Raw genomic sequence first — 18,185 nt, 5'->3', positions numbered from 1 at the left:
AGTAGCTCTCTCAGTTCTAAGCCAGAAACTTAAAGAATACTTACGAAGAAAATGGTGTTTTTAATATTGGTGCTGAGTGATCATCAGGAAGACTTCCAGATTTAAAATGAGAGCTGAACTGGATCAAATGATTGCGGAGTATCCCCACAGCCTCTTGTGCCTTTGGGTCCAGACTAACTCTGTAAATAAAAATGCACATCTTGTAGAAATACAGCACATAGAAGAACTATTCTCCAGTCTCCTATCACACTTTTCAAACCCACACAGCCATATGGCAATGATAATAACGTACCTGAATACTATTACACTTCCTGGTGTTAATCTTTCAAATTCTATTTCTTGAACGAATTCATTTGGCCCTTTTATAGCAGTTCCAGCTTGCTTTATGATTTTACTGTCTTTTATCTTAAAAAAGAAAATAAATTTGTAACTGAAATCCACTGTCTTTTTTTCTAATATAAAATATGACAAATTAAAAATATTGTATCAGAACATGGGTGAAGGAGGCTAATTACCTGGATATGCTCTCTGAGTTCCATTGTGAAATTAGGCAATCCATTTATAAAATGCATATCTTTTTTGTAAGGACTAGCACTTCTCTCAATGGTCCTTGCCTCAAGTACTACTTCGTCTATTTTTCCTAGAAAAAGTTAAACCATGTTGCAGCTCTTAGGGTATTTGAAATGAAAAAAGTGATTCTTTTGAAATTATGAAACAAAAGCTAAAATGAAAAAGCCAAATATTCAATATACAAGTCGCTGTTGCACAGTAGAAGAACAGAAACATATTGCAAGTATTTTAAACACCTATAAATATTCTTTACACACTCATATGCTGTACTGCATTTAAAATGGCAATTTTTGTTATTTTATAATAAATTAATCATAAAATCAGATGTCTTTTACTGGTCACCAGCTTTCTTAATTTGCCTATTGTCTTTTAGGAGACTATGCTAGACTGCTTTCCAAACTGCAGCTACAGATGGTTTATCTTTAAGCGGTAACAATTTATTATTAATATACAAATTCTAATTTTCTGTATCCTTAAAGTAATTCACAGACATAAGGTATGCAAGTCTTGTAAATAACTTAAAATATAATGTGACTGATTTTAAAACAAGCACACAGATGTATTCAAAGAACTAAGTATATTTAATAAGCCAGTTTGGAAAGCTTCTCTTCAGAAACATTTCCAGTAATGCATAGAAGTCATTATACTTTGCTACTTTTGAGTACAGTAAATACTCTGCATAATTAATTATGTATTGCATACATACACTATGTATTAATATATGTAATGCATACATATTGTCTTCACATTATCTTATTCAATACAGAGATTTATCAAGATGTATTTTCAAGCTACAAAACCGCTATATATATTTGAAAGCTGAGCAACAATGGAATCAACGAATAGGATAACATTTTAATCTTTTTTCCCTGTTTAACAGAATAAACAATAATCCCCCCAACTCTGTACAATTACTATGAACTATTACTAGCTCACAAACAAGACCATAACCCTCCTCCCCCGACAGGGAACTTGCAGCAGGATTATACTCAATATGAATGTTTCTGAAAACCCTAAGCATTGCAAGTCTATTATTGGTTCTTAAACCACTTTTGGGACATACACGTTAGTACACAGAAAAGGAGCATTATATACTGAAAGTTCTCATATGGATTTCATGAACATGTGCTTGAAGTTAAAAAGCATGAATAACTTGAATTTTTTATACATGACAACAGCTTTTGGAAAGACGTCTGTTTACCTGGGATACACATTTCAGGTACTTCTTTACTGTAGAAACAAGTTTTAGGATCCCTGAAGGCAGTTCGACACACAGCCACAACAGACTGGTGTGTGTTAGGGCAGTGTCTTGTCACTGCAACTATATCTTCATCAACTTGATCTACATACACCTAGAAAAGACATAACATTGCAACTGTGCTCACTCAGATCACACATATAAAGAAATCGTAGTGTTACCCTCACTGCTTGCCTGATTAAAGCCTTTAGCCCCCAGCTCCTGATGCAGCCTGTTTATGGCCAGCCTTCCTGCTAGAATTCCTGTTTGGAAATTAACTTCACCAGAGGTCAGATGTGCTGCTGAACTCCATTTTGAATAAAACCTCTCTTCAGATACTACAGAGATCTGTAAAAAAAAAACAAATTTAAGCAAACATGAAGTACTCTGGGAAATAACCACACCTTGAGGTCTGAACTGTAGAAAAAAATTCAATCTGAATCTGCACAATCTGAAATAATGCCAGTCAGCAAACTGCTTGGAATTTCAAACAACATTAAAATATGTGTTCTAGGATGAGAATAAAAGGTATTTTTAAAGGTAGCTTAGGAGTTGAACTGGAGACACGTACCTGGTGTGGTACTAGTTCATCATAGCCTTTGGTACTTCCTGTAGCACAGCAAGCCATGGAAACAATCATTGCACTAGGAAGAGCATCATATGCAGATCGGTGCTACATCAAAAAATATATAGGTAATAAACAGTGAAACCAAGAAAATTCAATCCTCCCAATTCAACATACAGAAGATGCACTCAATCTAACAAAAGAAATGCTAATCCCATGGTCATCACTTCCTCAATTGTAATACAAATTATTGGAGAAAATTTCTACAAATTAACTAAGAAAAGCAACTTAGAAAAATCATCAAAATAAGCACTCCCTGCCCACCACTTTCTCTCATTCCTGCCTGTAAACAAGCTCAGGAGAACAGGTCAATAAGCTGCTTACAGCAGCTGGATGAAAGACTCAAACCAGTTTATTCAGGAACTTTTTATACTTGTCCCTTGAATGACAAAGTCTTGAATGCCAGAAGGTATTGCTACAAAATTTTTTTCTCTGCATGAAAGCTTGAGCTGAACTGCATTTGTTCTAAATATTGCTCAGGATATCCAGATTGCATCAAGACCTCCCACAGTTCGGAAATAACACTCCTGAGAATATTAAAGGTAATTTTTTTGTTGTTGTTCACGTGCTCACCTGAATTGGACATTCATTATCATGTGTAATATCCATAAACAGTGCATGAGCAATAGCTGGCATCAAAGGCCTCAAACGTGGCTGAACGAAAGATCCGACAGGCTCACCTCCAAAGCGATAGACCAACCTCCCCTCTTCATGGCTATTGTAGGCAGTCATGGCCTCTACAGAACAGAATACCTAAGTGTTTGCATGACAATAACTGCCACACACACAGCACTCACAAAGATGTTAATGTGGCATTTAGAAGTTATTATTTTGGTGTGTTCAATCGTAAAAAAAAATCAAACACATATAGCTATATTCTCCAGTGTGGAAACACAGCCTTGGGATATTCAATTTACTGTAACAGATTAAGGAAGAGAAAACTAATTGGAAAAAAAGGATAAAAAAGCAGAGATCAAACTATTTCTCACAGGCTTTAAAAAACTCATGCAATAAAAATCAGACATGATGCAGGACTTACATAGCAGAACTGTGCTACAACTCCTTTTTCCTTCACTAGATCAAGAATGAAATATTTAACCTTCTGTAAACTAACGAAGGAGGTCTCTTATTTTATGGCTAGTATTTTCTTTGCCAATTTTCAAAATAGTCACAACACAGAAATTTAAAGTACATAATCCAGTAGAAAACTTTTTCTTGAAAAAGCATGTCATCTATAATCTCTTGTTGGAAAGAGACCACACACGCAGCAAGCCTACCTCTTATTAAGGAGGTAATGCCCAGCCTATTCACAAAGATATTGTCCAGCTCCTCATTTCCTGTGAACAGTTCAGCCACTACATACAAATCGGCTCGCAATTTTCTAGCTGTGTCCAGCATGTACTGCAAAAAGCACAGCCAAAAAAGCCACAGAAAGGGGAAAGGTAGATACAAAAAAGGACAAGTTTCAAAGCTAGGCAGGGATTGGACAATAGGAAAATGCCATGCAGCAAAGATAAACAGAAAGCCAAAATTAAGGAACAAAACAAGTTGTTACACAGAAGAGGACACACAAACATAAGCAAAACCAAGAATTAGCATACAACACAGGAGAAGTTAAACAGAACATGAAGAAAAGGTAATTGCATAAGCAAAGAACATGAATATGTAAGAAAAATAAAAAAGCATACCAATGTTAGTTTCACATTTAAAACTCCAAACCATACATGACAATCCTACATAATTTTCAACTGCTTATTGTACCTCTAATCAGGCTGGTAATTCCCAGGCGGTTGACAAAAACATTGTCAATGTACTCACTGCCCGTGAAGAGTTCAGCTATCACATAAAGATTAGGTCTGACTGATCTGGCTGTTGCTAGCATCTCCTATAGATCACAATACATTTTTAATGCAAGACATCCATTGTCAACTATGTACACACAAGCATTAACATGAATGTTAACAGAACATAAATGATCATTCAATATATGCAGCACATTAAAAATGCTGATAACATGAAAGTTTCAGAAAACCCTGGTTATATTTTACAGATAATACTTATGGATTGAGTAATTCTAGGAAATTTTCCGTAGGCTTTAAGCTAACTACTACTTTGTTTTAAAACAAAATCTTAGCTCAAAATACAAGAGCAAAGGTTGGATAAAAGAGACATCTACTGAACAAAGAAATCTGAGCAGCACTTCAGTTTGAGCCTTTGTAGTTATGTTCCAAAAATAGTAACACTAAACAAAAGAATGGCAGAAGTTTTGAAAAGCTACTTACAAGTTGTATGGGCAAATCAACTTCTTTTAGAGAGCTCTTCATAGGTTTAGGTAAGCTCTGTTACAAAATTAAGACTAGGCACCAACAAGATGCACTACTCCAAACCTATTTAAAGCTAATTTACTAGGCAAGTACAACTTTGGGATGTAGTCAGCTCCCTGGGAAACGAGAAGCACTAGTCTCAGCAATACACCTGCCAGATGAAACTTGTTGCAGGAGTTCATTACCAGCTTTTAAATTCTGTGAAGTGAACCACTTCTTGTTTAATTTAGCAACAGCAAAATATATATGGGGAAAAAAACCCCAAAAACCTGCCAGACTTTCAATCAAGTCTTGGCAATGACTCCAGCTCAAACTAACATACTGGATACTGGCAGTCATTGCACTACATCCACAGCTCAGTGAGGGAAAAGCCAGCCAGGTCCATCCACATCCACAGTATTTCAGCTAAAGTAGAGAAATAAAAGATACAAGCTATATAAAACTATACCAACTCTACTGTTTAAGGTAGCTGAAACCATTTCTGAACATCAGCAGACAAGAAACCTTGATTTCATGCAATGAGGAAGATTCATTCCCAGTTAAACTCTGCCACTCAGTCCTGCACTGTTGCTGTGAGATCTGCAGGATCTCTTTCACAGACAGGAGCTGCTTTCTAACAAACATGTTTCATTTTACGTACCTCAGCTACATGAATAGGCGTTGAGTGACAGTTGTCCAGACGAACACCATGGAAATACTTGGCAGTGATTTCAGTGTATTTTTTCATATGTGCCCAGAGGTATGGGCAGTCCTCAGGTTTATTACCGTAACGCAGTTTCACACTGTCTCCCCAGCAAATGAGCTCTCTTCTCAAGTACACATTTGAACCTGTAAAGGAAATAAATTCACTTCAGTGTGTGTGTATATATATATATATATATACACACACACACACAGAGAAAGAGAATAGAATGTGCAACAAAATGAAAATGTGGCATTATCTACTGCTGAAGAATACAAAAACACTAATGAACAGTAAAAATTCTAACAAAAATCATATCAACTCAAAAATCTATATACACTATACTGAGGTAAAATTTCACACTCTTCCATGGGAATATTTAGCTTCTATAGTGATACTGCAACAATTCTTCATATTGAAATAAAATTCCTTTTAATTCTTCAAAGTAGTATAAAAACCTGTACTTCAGAAAAAGAAAAAAAAACATCAAACAAACAAGGAAAATTAGTAGTTTTGTTTTTCACACTGGTAAAATTCAAAAGAGATTCTCATTATGTTATCATAATCTGTCACAGTCACAATTTACAATTTTATCTTCTATTAACAGCAGACTCTGATGAATTTCCAAAGCCAGTAGGCAAAAAAAAAAAGGAACTGTAAATTACCACAAATTCCCAAAACATTCATGTAAGCACAGCCAACCCTTTTCTTCACTAACAGCAGCACAGCCAGACAGAGAGAAAAACGGTGTTTCTTTGGATGTACACTGCGATTTTTTCAAAGGATCATTTAGAGAACTGGCTGCATTTGTTTTGCAATTCCTTTATGGTGCCTTTGTGTACCACATTTTCACATTGTGTTCTAAGTTGAATTAATGTGTGGCATAAAACAAAGGTATAACACAAATATAAAACACTCACAACCCTGTAGCTGAGTTACAAGAGAAACCTCAGTAATGGAAATTAAGAATGCTAACTTAAAGCCAGCGACTGAGAGGAAAAAAAAAATACAAAAATCTGTCCAGAAGAAACGGCAATAATCTGAAGGCAACTAAACAAAAACACTTTGAAACCACTATTATCTCAATCCTCGAGAAGAATAAAAGTAAATAAAATTTAGTGAAAGGGGTGTAGATTACTTTGCAGAAATTAGATGTTTGCTAACTGCAGATGACTCTGGAGATCATCAGATTAGGTTGTAAAGCAAACTCAAACTTTCAGATGTTTTTTAATTACAATTAAACTGGCCTTTGTTTCATTTAGTTTATCAAGTGAATGGCTTCTTTGAACACAAGTTTTTTTTGCATTTATTGGATATCAACACTGTCACCAAAGGAGTTAGAATGCAGTATTTTAGTGCATGGTGATTTCATGCCCTATTTTACCTTCACAAGTAATCTGCATACTTAATTTGGATTTACTGGGTCATCTCTTGACTGCCTGACTGCCACTCAGTGGACTTTTCAAGGATCCAGTTTTTGCTCACTAATGCAGTAAAACACTATTCACCTTTTCATTGCATTAGTTTTTCTGCCACACTGTCATTGTCTCATGGAAATGCCAACAAGCACTGGTGTTGGAACAAAGTACAAAGTAAGCAACAAAGACAATGACAAAAGTGGGGAGGCAGGACATCCCCATTTCAGTGGCAGAAAGCTGGTAATTTCCCTCTCAAATCTTGTAAAAATGTACCTCAAATTCCAGTTCTTATAGTTCATCTGTATGCTGAATGGGAAATTAAAGTGCTATAAGCTTAGTATCTGCTATTCTGCAGCTTCATAGGAATACATCTGGAAAACAGACAGATTGAATAAAATCCTTATTGCTTTGGCTAGAGTATCAAATAGTTTGTAGGAATTCAGATTTCCTTTACAAACCTGGTTCTGCAAAGTTTCTAAGAGGATCATCTCCCATAACCCAGCCATTATGAGCCATGAAATAACAAGCTTTATCTGGCTGATGTATCATAGCTTCCTCTTCCTCCACAGTCAGCTCTTTGAATGGATATGTAAAATACCTATGGAATAGACAGGCAATTAAAAGAGAAATCAAAGAGAAATTACATATGGTAACCTAAGCTGCAATTCATTGTCTTTGAAATTGAAGTATCTGCTATGAAGTGGCTGGTACATAACACAGACAAAAAAAGAGAGCAACTTGCATAAATGATGGAGAATTTTCTATTTTGAAGGAAGCTTTGAAGGAGCAAGAACAGATGTTGCCACTATCTTGGTGTCAGCTGGTAATGTAAGAGTAAAGCCGCAGCTCTTTAGATACGAGTGGCATCAAGCACATAAAACATGAAAGGTGTAAACTTTGCTAGCTCCACTCCTCTTCCACCTACAACAGCAATTTACACTATGTAAGGTTTTGATGTGCTCTGAGTATTGTCTCATGCTTTCTGATCACATTTGTTTCTGAAATAGCTATTGCTGTTGCTTAAAAAAACCCTGTCAATTTGCTAAGTGGCATTTGTTCATGTCAAATAAAACCTGTATTTCTACACATAAATGTATACTTTTATTGAACTTGGAACTTGCTTTCCCTGGATAGATTCTAACAGTTTGCAAACAAACAAGAAAACATGTATATACCTGGTAACCAAGGGATGTTTTCTACTGATAGGTCCCAGCTTAGGACCATTACAAGCGATTCGTTCATAAACCACAGTCCCCACAAGGCAATTGACAGCCTGGAAGTAATTGAATTATGCATTATTGAAATGCCTGCATTTATTTGCAATTTTAAACAATTCAGCATTAAAACAATAATTTCAACACCTGTTCTTGATGGTGACAAGTTTGTCTGTATTGCTCAGCATTTAGTTCCTCAATCCTCTTGCGAAACCAGTTACAACATTCTTCTATTGCAGCTGGTCCATTGCTTATCAGGAGGACATAAAAAGCAGAGAGCAATTAGAGAAAAATATTTTAAAAACATGCAGCATAGATTACTAAAAGGAATCAAAAACTAATTTTTCTTCGTGTCTGAAAAGAATGTCTTTTTTTGGCTTTTTAAGTTTAGCTTCATTTAGATTTTAACTTGTAATCAGTAACATGGTACCTGTGTGGTACAAATGTTGCCAGTGCTACGTTCATATCTACAGTACAGCCAAGCCGTCTATAATCAGGGTCCTGAAGTATTTGAAGATGCTGATTTGGATCAGATTTAGTGCCCATTTTGCCTGAGAACAAAACAGAAATGAGTACTCAAAGTAAAAACAGGAATTACATTTAACAGACATACTATTTTTATAATTCTAGCATAACCAAGATGCAAGTGGATGAAGGTACTGAAGGTCTTTAAAGATTTTCCTAGCCCTCAAAGCATTTTTGTATGCCTAAATCAGCACAGTGGATGTCTCACACAACAAAAAATAGCATTATCTTGTTTTCTGTCTAACTGTTAAGCTTACCTAAGTCTCTTGAACTATAAATACATAATTCACATGCTTCAGCAACATGATCTTCCCTTACCTTGAGTTAGAAGAGTTTTAAATTGCTGCACAGCTTTGTTAACATCCACTTGGAAAAATTCCCATAGTTTCAGTTTTGGATATATATCTTCATAAATTATTTTACGTAAACACTGTAAAAATAAAAACATGCATTAGTTACTAGGGTTGTTTGTTAATATAATTAAGAAAAGTTAAAAGAAAGGGGAAATAAGGGCTTATTTCAGTAAATCCATCTGCAAAGCATATACCATTTTTTGTGTATTTACACAATTCTAGAAATATTAAAGGTTTATTCAGCTATTTATGCAGTTCATTAGCTTATACTTAGTCACTTACATTCAAGTGCTGATCATTTTCAATCAAGGGAGGGACTCCTTTGGCAATACACTTTCCATCAGCCACCATACCAGTCAAATGCCACAGAGCTCTGTCCAGGACCCATGCTGGCTTCAGGTGAGGAGAATTTACAAGGTTATAGCCACATTCTGGATGCATCCTGAGCCATTCACTGTTAGTAGCTTAGTGAAGAAAGGGTGGGGGGGAAAATCAAACAGAAACGTAAATACATAAGCTGAACCCTTCGTTGTATTTTGTAAAAATCCTAACATCGAGAAGCTGAGGTACTATAGCACATACACTTCATTTATTCACATTTAAACTGAAGTTTCCCATGTCAACAGAAAATCCTATCTTGTGCAGAAATGTTATTACTGATTGACCATTATTACTGATTTTTTTTGGTCAAACATACAACTGCAGAGACTGTAGAAAAACTTTTTGTTAGTTATATAAAGATACGCAATAGTATCACCAATTCTAAAACACCAAAAAAAAACCCAATTAAATTTTGGTGCAAGAAATACATCAAATACTGAATGTAAGATATTGATATTCTTGTGTGTTGAAAGCCAAAAATACATCCCAAACTTTATATTATAAAGTTGTTTCTTTTTTAATATTCTTCATCCTGTCAAGATGCCACATAGAACTAGAGAGGAAGAGTGCCCACATCCCAAAAATAATTAATGCAAAATATAGTTAAATGGGCATTTAAGAAAGGATTAGCTGTGATACTGATGCCCAGAGAAAGAAGCTGAGTTGTAGGAAGCAACATCACTGAGTCCTACACAGCAAGATGAGTGCACTGTCTGGTGCATGCAAATGGAACACTGATTCAGGCCAAACACTACACTCTGTGTCTATCTGCCAAGCTTCCCCTGCAGCATCAACAAGCAGCAGAAGATTGCTGAACATTAAAAATTAACTTGGATAAGGTAAGGAGCCTTCACTGGAACACAGGTGTAGTATGTAGTATTCTAATATAGACAGCATGCATGTAGCAGTACAGGTAAATACATACATAGCACAGAATTTTCATTTTGGAAGCATAATAATGAAGAAAAATCCCAGAGTTAATTTCTTTCTATTTTTGAATCTCTTTTGCTATGCTGTTTAAATGAAAATAAATTTCATATATTCTTTTGAATGAATATTTCAAACTGAAAATAAAAAGAAAACCTCACAGAATGCCTAAGAACAAAAACCAGGTTTTCAGAAAAGCTGAGAAAAACAGAAGTAGTACTTCACACATGGGAAAATATATAACAAATTATTATATTGAAACCATGAAGAGTCACTGATGTGTCCAGAATTACAGCAGAACAAATAACACTTAAAATCCCAAGTTTACTTAGTTCAAAGAAGTTAAAACAAAAATGTCAAAGCGATAAAGAGAAATACTACCTCAGCCTATAGTGTGAACAGCTCTTCTGAGCACCCATCTTGTATCTCAGGTTATGACAAAATTTCATTATTATAAGGTCAAACCTTTTGTGGAAATTAAAATCCTTGTGGTTCAAACACAATCTACTACTAAATCCACCATGTTTTAAAGTTATGTAAAGCAATATCAAGTTTAGGCTGTCAAAGGCTGTTCCAGGCCAAACAGATTATTCCCTCCTACTCTTCTTATCCTTTACCACTTCTGAAAAAAACTTGCTTCTCCAAAAAGCAAAACCAGCTTGTTCTATTTCTTCTAACAAGAACTATAATTTACTATAAAGGAATTTCATAAGCAAATACAAATAATTCTAAAAAGACAACACATAATTTAAACCTGAAGAGTTAGCATTAAAAAAAAGTCAACAGGCCTTCCATTAATTCTGGTATAGAACAGAAGGATGTTTCCTGATCAAAAATTAAGTTCCAGCGATTTGCAATGCAACATAAGAGAAATCTAACTGCAGAAGAAAAATTATCCAAAACATCACTGGTGATGATATTTGGTACAGCTAAGGAAAAAATGCCATAGTAAAGAGTATGTGTATAGAATAAAGTAAGTATAGGAATATGGAAATTCCAAGATGAGGAATTACAGAAAACTTTCTAAAATTCATTACACTCTTCTCATAAAAATCCAAAATTATTTTCTTAACTAACTCATTTTTTACATAAATTAAACACAAACTTTACTTGAAGGTAAGATTTACTCAAGCGCTATATTTCAATTGTACAACATTTGCCTCTTGTGAAAGAAAAGTAATACATAATTTACTTCACTTTATTTTTACAACTTTATATGACTTATTACAGTCATGGAAAGCTCAGAAAAGGAAAAAAAACCCTCTTTCTTCTGTCTCCTAGTGAAAAGTAAATGTAAATATATTTCTTATTTGAATATACGCAGTTGCCAGAGAGGGTTTGCAAGTTTATCTGTGATACTCCTGCAAGATGCCAAAGGCTTGGGGACATTTTACATCAGCACATGACTTCACTTTTCAAGTTGAGCCACAGGTGCTGCCTTTCATTAGAGCCTCACAGAGACATCCAGAGCTGATTCCCACTGTTCCCTGCTGTGCCCACAGTGTGGGCTTCACACCAAACACCTCAGGCTTGATGCCTGATCCCGCAGGTGATGCTGCTTGGCTCCCACAGGGCCAGAGGGGAATCAATGCCATTTTTATACAATGGTCTCCACTAGAAAGCAGAAACTACCAACAGATAGAACCCCTGTAAGCTGAAGGGTCATGACAGGCAACAAAGTCATCAAGGATACCTTGCTGAATGATCTAAGAACCACAATCATCTGAATATTTCTATACTCTTAGAAGACACTTCTGAACATCTTTCCACCATAGTACAAACATTGAGTCATCCATCCCAATGAAGATTACTTTAACTCTGAATGTAACTGGAAAAAGTCCTTCTACAAATGTAGCCAAATAACATGACATTTTCCTTCTCAAATATATTCTGATGTGTAACTACTGTAGTTGAGATCTTTCTGTCCATCAAAAAACATTCTCCCTAGTAGCATGCAAATATACACTGTTCAAAAATGAGACGATCTCAAGCATTGCTAAGAGAAACTGAACATCTAGTTGAAAAGCGTAAGAAATATTTTATCCAGAACCAGGAGGAGGTTCAAAAGTCTGATTCCCTCAGACACAGAGCCAACGAGTATAATTAGTAACTTTTCAAACAGACAGGGAAAGCACTGTGTTCCAGACTGATTTGATAGGAATGTTTGGCAAAAGTCAACACCAAAGAACTAAAGCAAATAAGGCTTGAAATTCGCAAATGATTTTTTTTTAGGCATTTTTGAGCTTCAAAAGACATCAATCTACATAACTCCTTTCTGTAGTCTCTGGTATGAGAATGGTAATTATGATCTTTAGGATTATAGTATGTAGTAGCAACTGCATTATAAACAAAGAAAACTCATTATCCAAATAATCAACAAAATCACAAATTATTAAGCACTACACTTTAAATTTCATCAGATCACACAGAAGAAAATCCACTGTCCCTCAAGCAATTAAGAAAAGTAACAGCTTTGATGTATTGACATATCTATGCTTAAAAAAAAGCCTGCCCCAAACACAAAGCTCTCTTCTTTCTTCCCCCACAGACTTGAGCTGTAACATTTTCCCCATTACTTAATCCTACCTTCTTGTCCCAACTGTTTCTAGTCTGCATGTTAGATCCAAATTACAGCAGTTACTTTTAAGCAGCTACAAGCAAAATACCCTGTTTAACAAGAAAGCACTCTGTTTATGCTCATCAAACAATTCATAACACAGACTCTGTTCAAGTATACGGGAGCAGCACACTACAGGTAATGAAGATAGGCATACTATATAACTACAGATACACAATTTATTAATTCTTTTTAAGAAGGGCTCTCCTCACTCTTTCAGTAGCAATAGTAAGTTCTGTTATACCTGTTACAGAGACGTATCAGTTATAATGGCAAGGAGTTGTCCTGGATTTGAGAGACTCAAAGACAGACAACTACATTGTTTAAAACAGCTACTAAAAATGGGTTAAAGAGAGAGAAGTTAAGGGAAATAACAAAATATAAGACCAATCTGGTTACTAACCCATGAAAACCATACCTGTATGATTGTAGACTACATCTGTGATGCAAAGCATATTCCATTCATTTTTCAGTTTCTCCACAAGCGCTCCTATATCACTCCAAGTGCACTTTTTATTATGGTTTGAAAATTCAGGGTTTACTTCTAACTGGTCAGCCAATGAGTAACATGATCTAGATAGTCCAAGCATCTGTAGTGGCGTAAAATGAATCATGTTGTAACCTATGAAATAAAAGCCCATTTATTTAATGAGAAAAAAACCCCAGTCAAAGTTAATTGAAAGAAGCATAATAAGCTGCACTTATGTACTCAGAGCTGCTGTTTGGAATAACCAATGTAAATTAATCTGAATCTTACCCTTGAAATTCTATGTAACACAAGCTTTAAAAACCACCCTGTCAGTTCTACAAACTTCCAAGTCTATCAAAAATGAAAACAATAAAAAAAGTGGTTTCTGATATTAGGAAACCCCTGAATTTCTGCAACTCTGCCAATATTTTAATCAATTCACTGACTTAATCTGTTAATGAAATTGAATATAGTAGAAAAAATATTATTGACAAAGAATCTATTAATTGTTTACACTGAAGCTCTTCCGTGTAACTTTGGGTTTTGCTCATAAAACAAAAACTTCTATCCTTGAATATGTCTATTAGCATTACCTGTTTCTTTTGCCACTTTCAGCCTATCTTCCCATTCATGAAACGGTCCCAGACACTTAGCAAGGTATGTCTGGAGTGTAACACAATCCAAAGGCAACACATGATTATCAGCTCCAACGTGCAAAATGGGATCCACAACTATGTAACCACCACCACTTTTTTCATTTCTAGGAAAAAATAATTTTCATTGGTATAATTAACACCCATTACCAGCCTGTTTCAGAGAGAGAATTCAAATAGCATAGGTTTTCAGAAACACAGTGGCCCAGTACAGTGGCTGGAGGGAGAGGGGGAACAGGACTGCATGACATATGAAGGAAGTAGTAAACTCTTAAATGTTCATCTCTTATGCATCATCTCTCTACTGGACTTAATGAATACAAATGGGATACAGAGCTTAAAACTCTGGAAAAGTGAGATACCTTTGCTATTTCCTGAGATGGAGTACTGGTTCCTCCTTTTGGCATATGGAAACACAGAAAGCACAAATGCCCATCTATTACATGTAGATCTACATTTTGAGCCCCATTCTCAGGAAGGTACCTGAGCTAAACATCTTAAGCCTGGAAGAATTTAACCACCCATCTTCCAGAAACACAAAATAACAGACTACAATTATTACAGACAGTGGCATTCTCTTCTGCAGTTGTCCCATTAAAACAAAAGACGAAGTAAAGGATCCAAGTAAAGAAAGCCAGAATCTCTGTGCTAGAGAGAAAACAACCCTCAAAGTCAATGAAGAAAGTACAAAATAATCATTGAGACACTCAGAATGCTGACAAATTTGACAACCTGTAAAAATAGATTGCGTCTCCAACATTCACAGAAAGTTGATCAGCTTGGCTCTGTATATTCTTCAGAATATCTCTGCATCACAAAGTACTATATAGCCACCAGTTACTGTCTTTCATTGGTGGATTCTAATTGGTCCCTTGGCTGCAATTTGAAAAATGAATGGAAAAAAAAAGGGGGGTTTTCAGGTGAAGATGTACACCAAGGGAGCAAACTGCATTTGGCTGCAGGTATACAAATTTCACTTACCCAAGACTAAAATAGTACTGGTATGACCCAGAAATTTGGAGATCCAACTTGCAGTATTTGTCAGAATCATCTTCTTTTCCTGTGGGATTGTGCCATGACAGTGTCCTGAACCTGTGGCGATCAAATACTTCTCCAGAAGCTGGATAATTTGTATACACAGTAACAGGCTTGCCCTGAAGAGTTGGGCCCAATCGGAATTGTAGCTCAAACCCTCAAGAAAAAAAGAAAAAGACAAAAGGTAAAATCACTTGATCAGGAGAACTAGATATTTCTGGTCTCTTATTACAATTCCTAATTTGCTACTATATTAATAATACCATTGTATTTGCTAAGAATTTCAGTACAATTATAAATCTCTACAGCATAGAATCATAGAACATCCTGAGCTGGAAGGCAACTCACAGGGACCACACAAGTCCAACTCCAGGCACTGCACAGAATTGTCCAGGAATCACACCATGTGCCTGAGAGTGTTGTCCAAATGCTTCTTGAACTCTGTCAGGTTTGGTGCTGCCACCACTTCCCTAGAGAGCCTGTCCCAGGGCCGAACAACCTTGAGGGTGAAGAACCTTTTCCAAACATCCAACAGAATCCTCCCCCAGCACAGCTCCATGCCATTCCCTTGGGCCCTGTCACTGGTACAGAGCACAGATCAGCGTCAGCCCTTCACAATGGAAGCTGCAGACTGCAATGAGGTCTCCCCTCAGACTCCTCTCCTCCAGGCTGAACAGGCCCAGTGACCTCGGCCACACCTCAGACGGTTTCCCCTCAAGGCCCTTCACCATCTTCACTGCTCTTCTTTGGACACTCTCTAATAGGTTCAAACCTTGTATCGCAGCACTCAAAACTGCATCATCTCTCCCTTCCTTCCTAACATTGTTCTTGGCGTATTTTACATATATCCTTTTTCCTTTACTTACATGGCACCATTCATCTTCTTTCCAACTTGTTTGTCTTTGCTACATAAAGTTTTAAAAATAAAATACAGTAAAACACCATGATCATCAGACTACACACAGTTTTATGTAGATTTTGGATTACATAGTCTTTAAGTACTTAGTTTACCAAGTCTATACAGTAGGCTGACCCATAAAAACATCTGAAAAAAATTAGGAACACATTTAAAACCACACAATATTTCAAATACCTTCATTATTCACTGAGGATTCACTAAACAGGTAAATTCCTTATGTTTTAACTGAAGAATTATATATACTCTTGTTTGATCTACAATATACAAATTGTTAAACTTTCAGAGAGCTCAACAAACCTAAGGGAGTTTTGTATGTGTGCTTCAGGTCTCACACAGACATCGAAAGAGGCTTAAGTTTAAGCTTAAAGATACTTGTGATAGTGAGAAAAAATTAAGTTAAAAAATTAGAACATAAAAGCATATGTACTCTACTGAGTAAGACATAAAAAATTCTGCTTAGTCAGGAGGTTTTAGAAAGGTTTCCACCCGCAGGTATGAGGCTCACCATCACAAGTGGCTCAGTACAGGGCTCATTCAAGTGAACGAAACAGATGTAAGCTCTTACACAGAACATGCCAGTCACGTTGTTAAGTGCAGTAAATCACCTACTCGCCCTAGCAGCCTACAAAACTGCGAGTAAAAGAAACCTGAGTGCTTGCAAAAAAGGGGAAAATTATTAGTACACAGATAATGAATAAGAAAGTCTAAGAAATTCTGGACATGGAGTTACAATACCTTAAGCTGAAAAACACTACTTGTTTATTAAATAGAATCATGGGGACTCTAATATCAGAGTTCAACGTCTGAATACATTTAAACATAAGTGTTATCCAGCTTTGTGTTTCTCTGATTAACAAAATCACCACTACACCAAAACCCACCAGGCAAAGCAGTTGTTTTCAGATCTGAATGTCTGCCAGGTAAAATGAAGCTCATTTGAATGTAATAGATATAGGTAAAAAACCACTTTTGGAAGGTTAAGTACACTCTCTTCAGTACTGGCCTGACATTTTCTTAGAGGGATTACTAAAATTAGAGCACAGGGATATATGCCACTGATATCTTATTTCCTCTAGGAGTTACACTGACATCAGAAATGCTGTGCTCAAAATTAGCTATGCCCTCTCAGAGACTGCTACCAGCAGGGGCACTTTGAATGTTTGACAGCCATGCATTTCTGCTTCCCTCCTTTCAAGAAAATTTACACAACTTGATGGATAAGTTAAAAATGGAAGTTAGGATCAACTCTGCAGTTCTCCACTCTTGACATTTCCTTACATTAGGCTGGTCAGAAGATTTTGGAATCAATATTGTTGAAGAGAATTTTTATTCTCAATAACCAAAATCTTGCTCCTTTATGCTCCTAGATTAGTAACACACTGTAAAAAATCTATAAAAACTCTCACTAAAAACTGTTGCACTGTTAAAAATGTTTTTTAAAGACAAGGGCTTTAGTTTTATAGTCTAAATTTGCTAAGCAGCACAATAGTAGACCAATTAGTAGATAGTTTTTGGTTTGGGACATTTTTTTACAAATAGACTTAAAAACACTCTCAGGAAGAAATAACATCAAGTTCTTTTAAGTATGCAGCATGATGCATAGCTCTAAGAATCTAACAAATCTGATAACAAGATTTAGGAGTTGTTAAAGAGCTTATATTCTGAAACACTACCTCAAACCTGCAGACTTTGCAAAATGCAAGTATTACCAATAGATTTTAAAACTGCAATATTAAAACATGGGGTGCTGCATAAGAAGATAAACATTGGAGACCTTGACTTATGAGGACTTTCTCAGGTCACTGAAGTACAGGCTATAAAAGGAGAAGTCCTGTCTAAAAAATGCTTTGCGCTTCAGTCCCATGAAGACTGACGGCTCTTGGCCAATCTGCTCTTCATTTCTCAAGAGTTTAAGAAGTCAGATTAAACTGTGTGCGGAGTCCATGGAGCTGTGCAGTAGAAACAAACCAAAACAAAACAACCCCCAAACCTAAACTAACAACACCCCCCACACACCCCCAAAAGCCGTCCACTTCAGGATGAGCTCTTCTTTCCACTACCACCCAAAGACGACGACGAGGTCCCGGCCATGTCCTTCTCACCCGGCCCCGGCACCCGGACCTACCCTGCTCCAGCCTGAAGAGGGTCTTGTCCAGCTTCTCCATCTCGCCGAGGTGCAGCAGCCGCGTCTCCTTACCGCCCGCCATGGCTGGGCCCGCCCCCCCCCGGCTCCCGC

General features: G+C 36.4%; 1 protein-coding gene across 2 annotated transcripts in view; it reads right to left on the bottom strand.

Moving 5' to 3' along the window:
• Window positions 1–18,179, bottom strand: part of AGL (amylo-alpha-1, 6-glucosidase, 4-alpha-glucanotransferase) — a 33,606-nt gene extending 15,427 nt beyond the window's left edge. Inside the window, exons 1-19 of one of the 2 annotated variants that reach the window (XM_005422096.3) lie at window positions 18,075–18,179; window positions 14,977–15,187; window positions 13,936–14,102; window positions 13,292–13,495; window positions 9,231–9,412; window positions 8,914–9,025; window positions 8,501–8,621; window positions 8,218–8,320; window positions 8,032–8,129; window positions 7,315–7,454; window positions 5,397–5,584; window positions 3,710–3,833; window positions 3,006–3,169; window positions 2,379–2,480; window positions 2,003–2,155; window positions 1,772–1,922; window positions 516–640; window positions 293–405; window positions 45–179 (exon numbers count right to left, since the gene is read on the bottom strand). In XM_005422096.3, coding sequence (XP_005422153.1) covers window positions 45–179; window positions 293–405; window positions 516–640; window positions 1,772–1,922; window positions 2,003–2,155; window positions 2,379–2,480; window positions 3,006–3,169; window positions 3,710–3,833; window positions 5,397–5,584; window positions 7,315–7,454; window positions 8,032–8,129; window positions 8,218–8,320; window positions 8,501–8,621; window positions 8,914–9,025; window positions 9,231–9,412; window positions 13,292–13,495; window positions 13,936–14,102; window positions 14,977–15,187; window positions 18,075–18,156 — 2,675 coding nt within the window. In that variant the 5' untranslated portion in view covers window positions 18,157–18,179. Of the gene's footprint in view, window positions 1–44; window positions 180–292; window positions 406–515; window positions 641–1,771; window positions 1,923–2,002; window positions 2,156–2,378; window positions 2,481–3,005; window positions 3,170–3,709; window positions 3,834–4,193; window positions 4,318–5,396; window positions 5,585–7,314; window positions 7,455–8,031; window positions 8,130–8,217; window positions 8,321–8,500; window positions 8,622–8,913; window positions 9,026–9,230; window positions 9,413–13,291; window positions 13,496–13,935; window positions 14,103–14,976; window positions 15,188–18,074 lie in introns of both variants that reach the window. The other variant, XM_031057897.1, reaches the window with a different exon arrangement.
• Window positions 18,180–18,185: the final 6 nt, after the last annotated feature.

This window comes from Geospiza fortis, unplaced genomic scaffold, assembly GCF_000277835.1.
Source record: "Geospiza fortis unplaced genomic scaffold, GeoFor_1.0 scaffold403, whole genome shotgun sequence".
In the NCBI taxonomy this organism is placed as follows: domain Eukaryota; kingdom Metazoa; phylum Chordata; class Aves; order Passeriformes; family Thraupidae; genus Geospiza; species Geospiza fortis.
The sequence above is the reverse complement of the archived record's forward strand: the minus strand, read 5'-3'. Positions and strand labels throughout refer to the sequence as shown.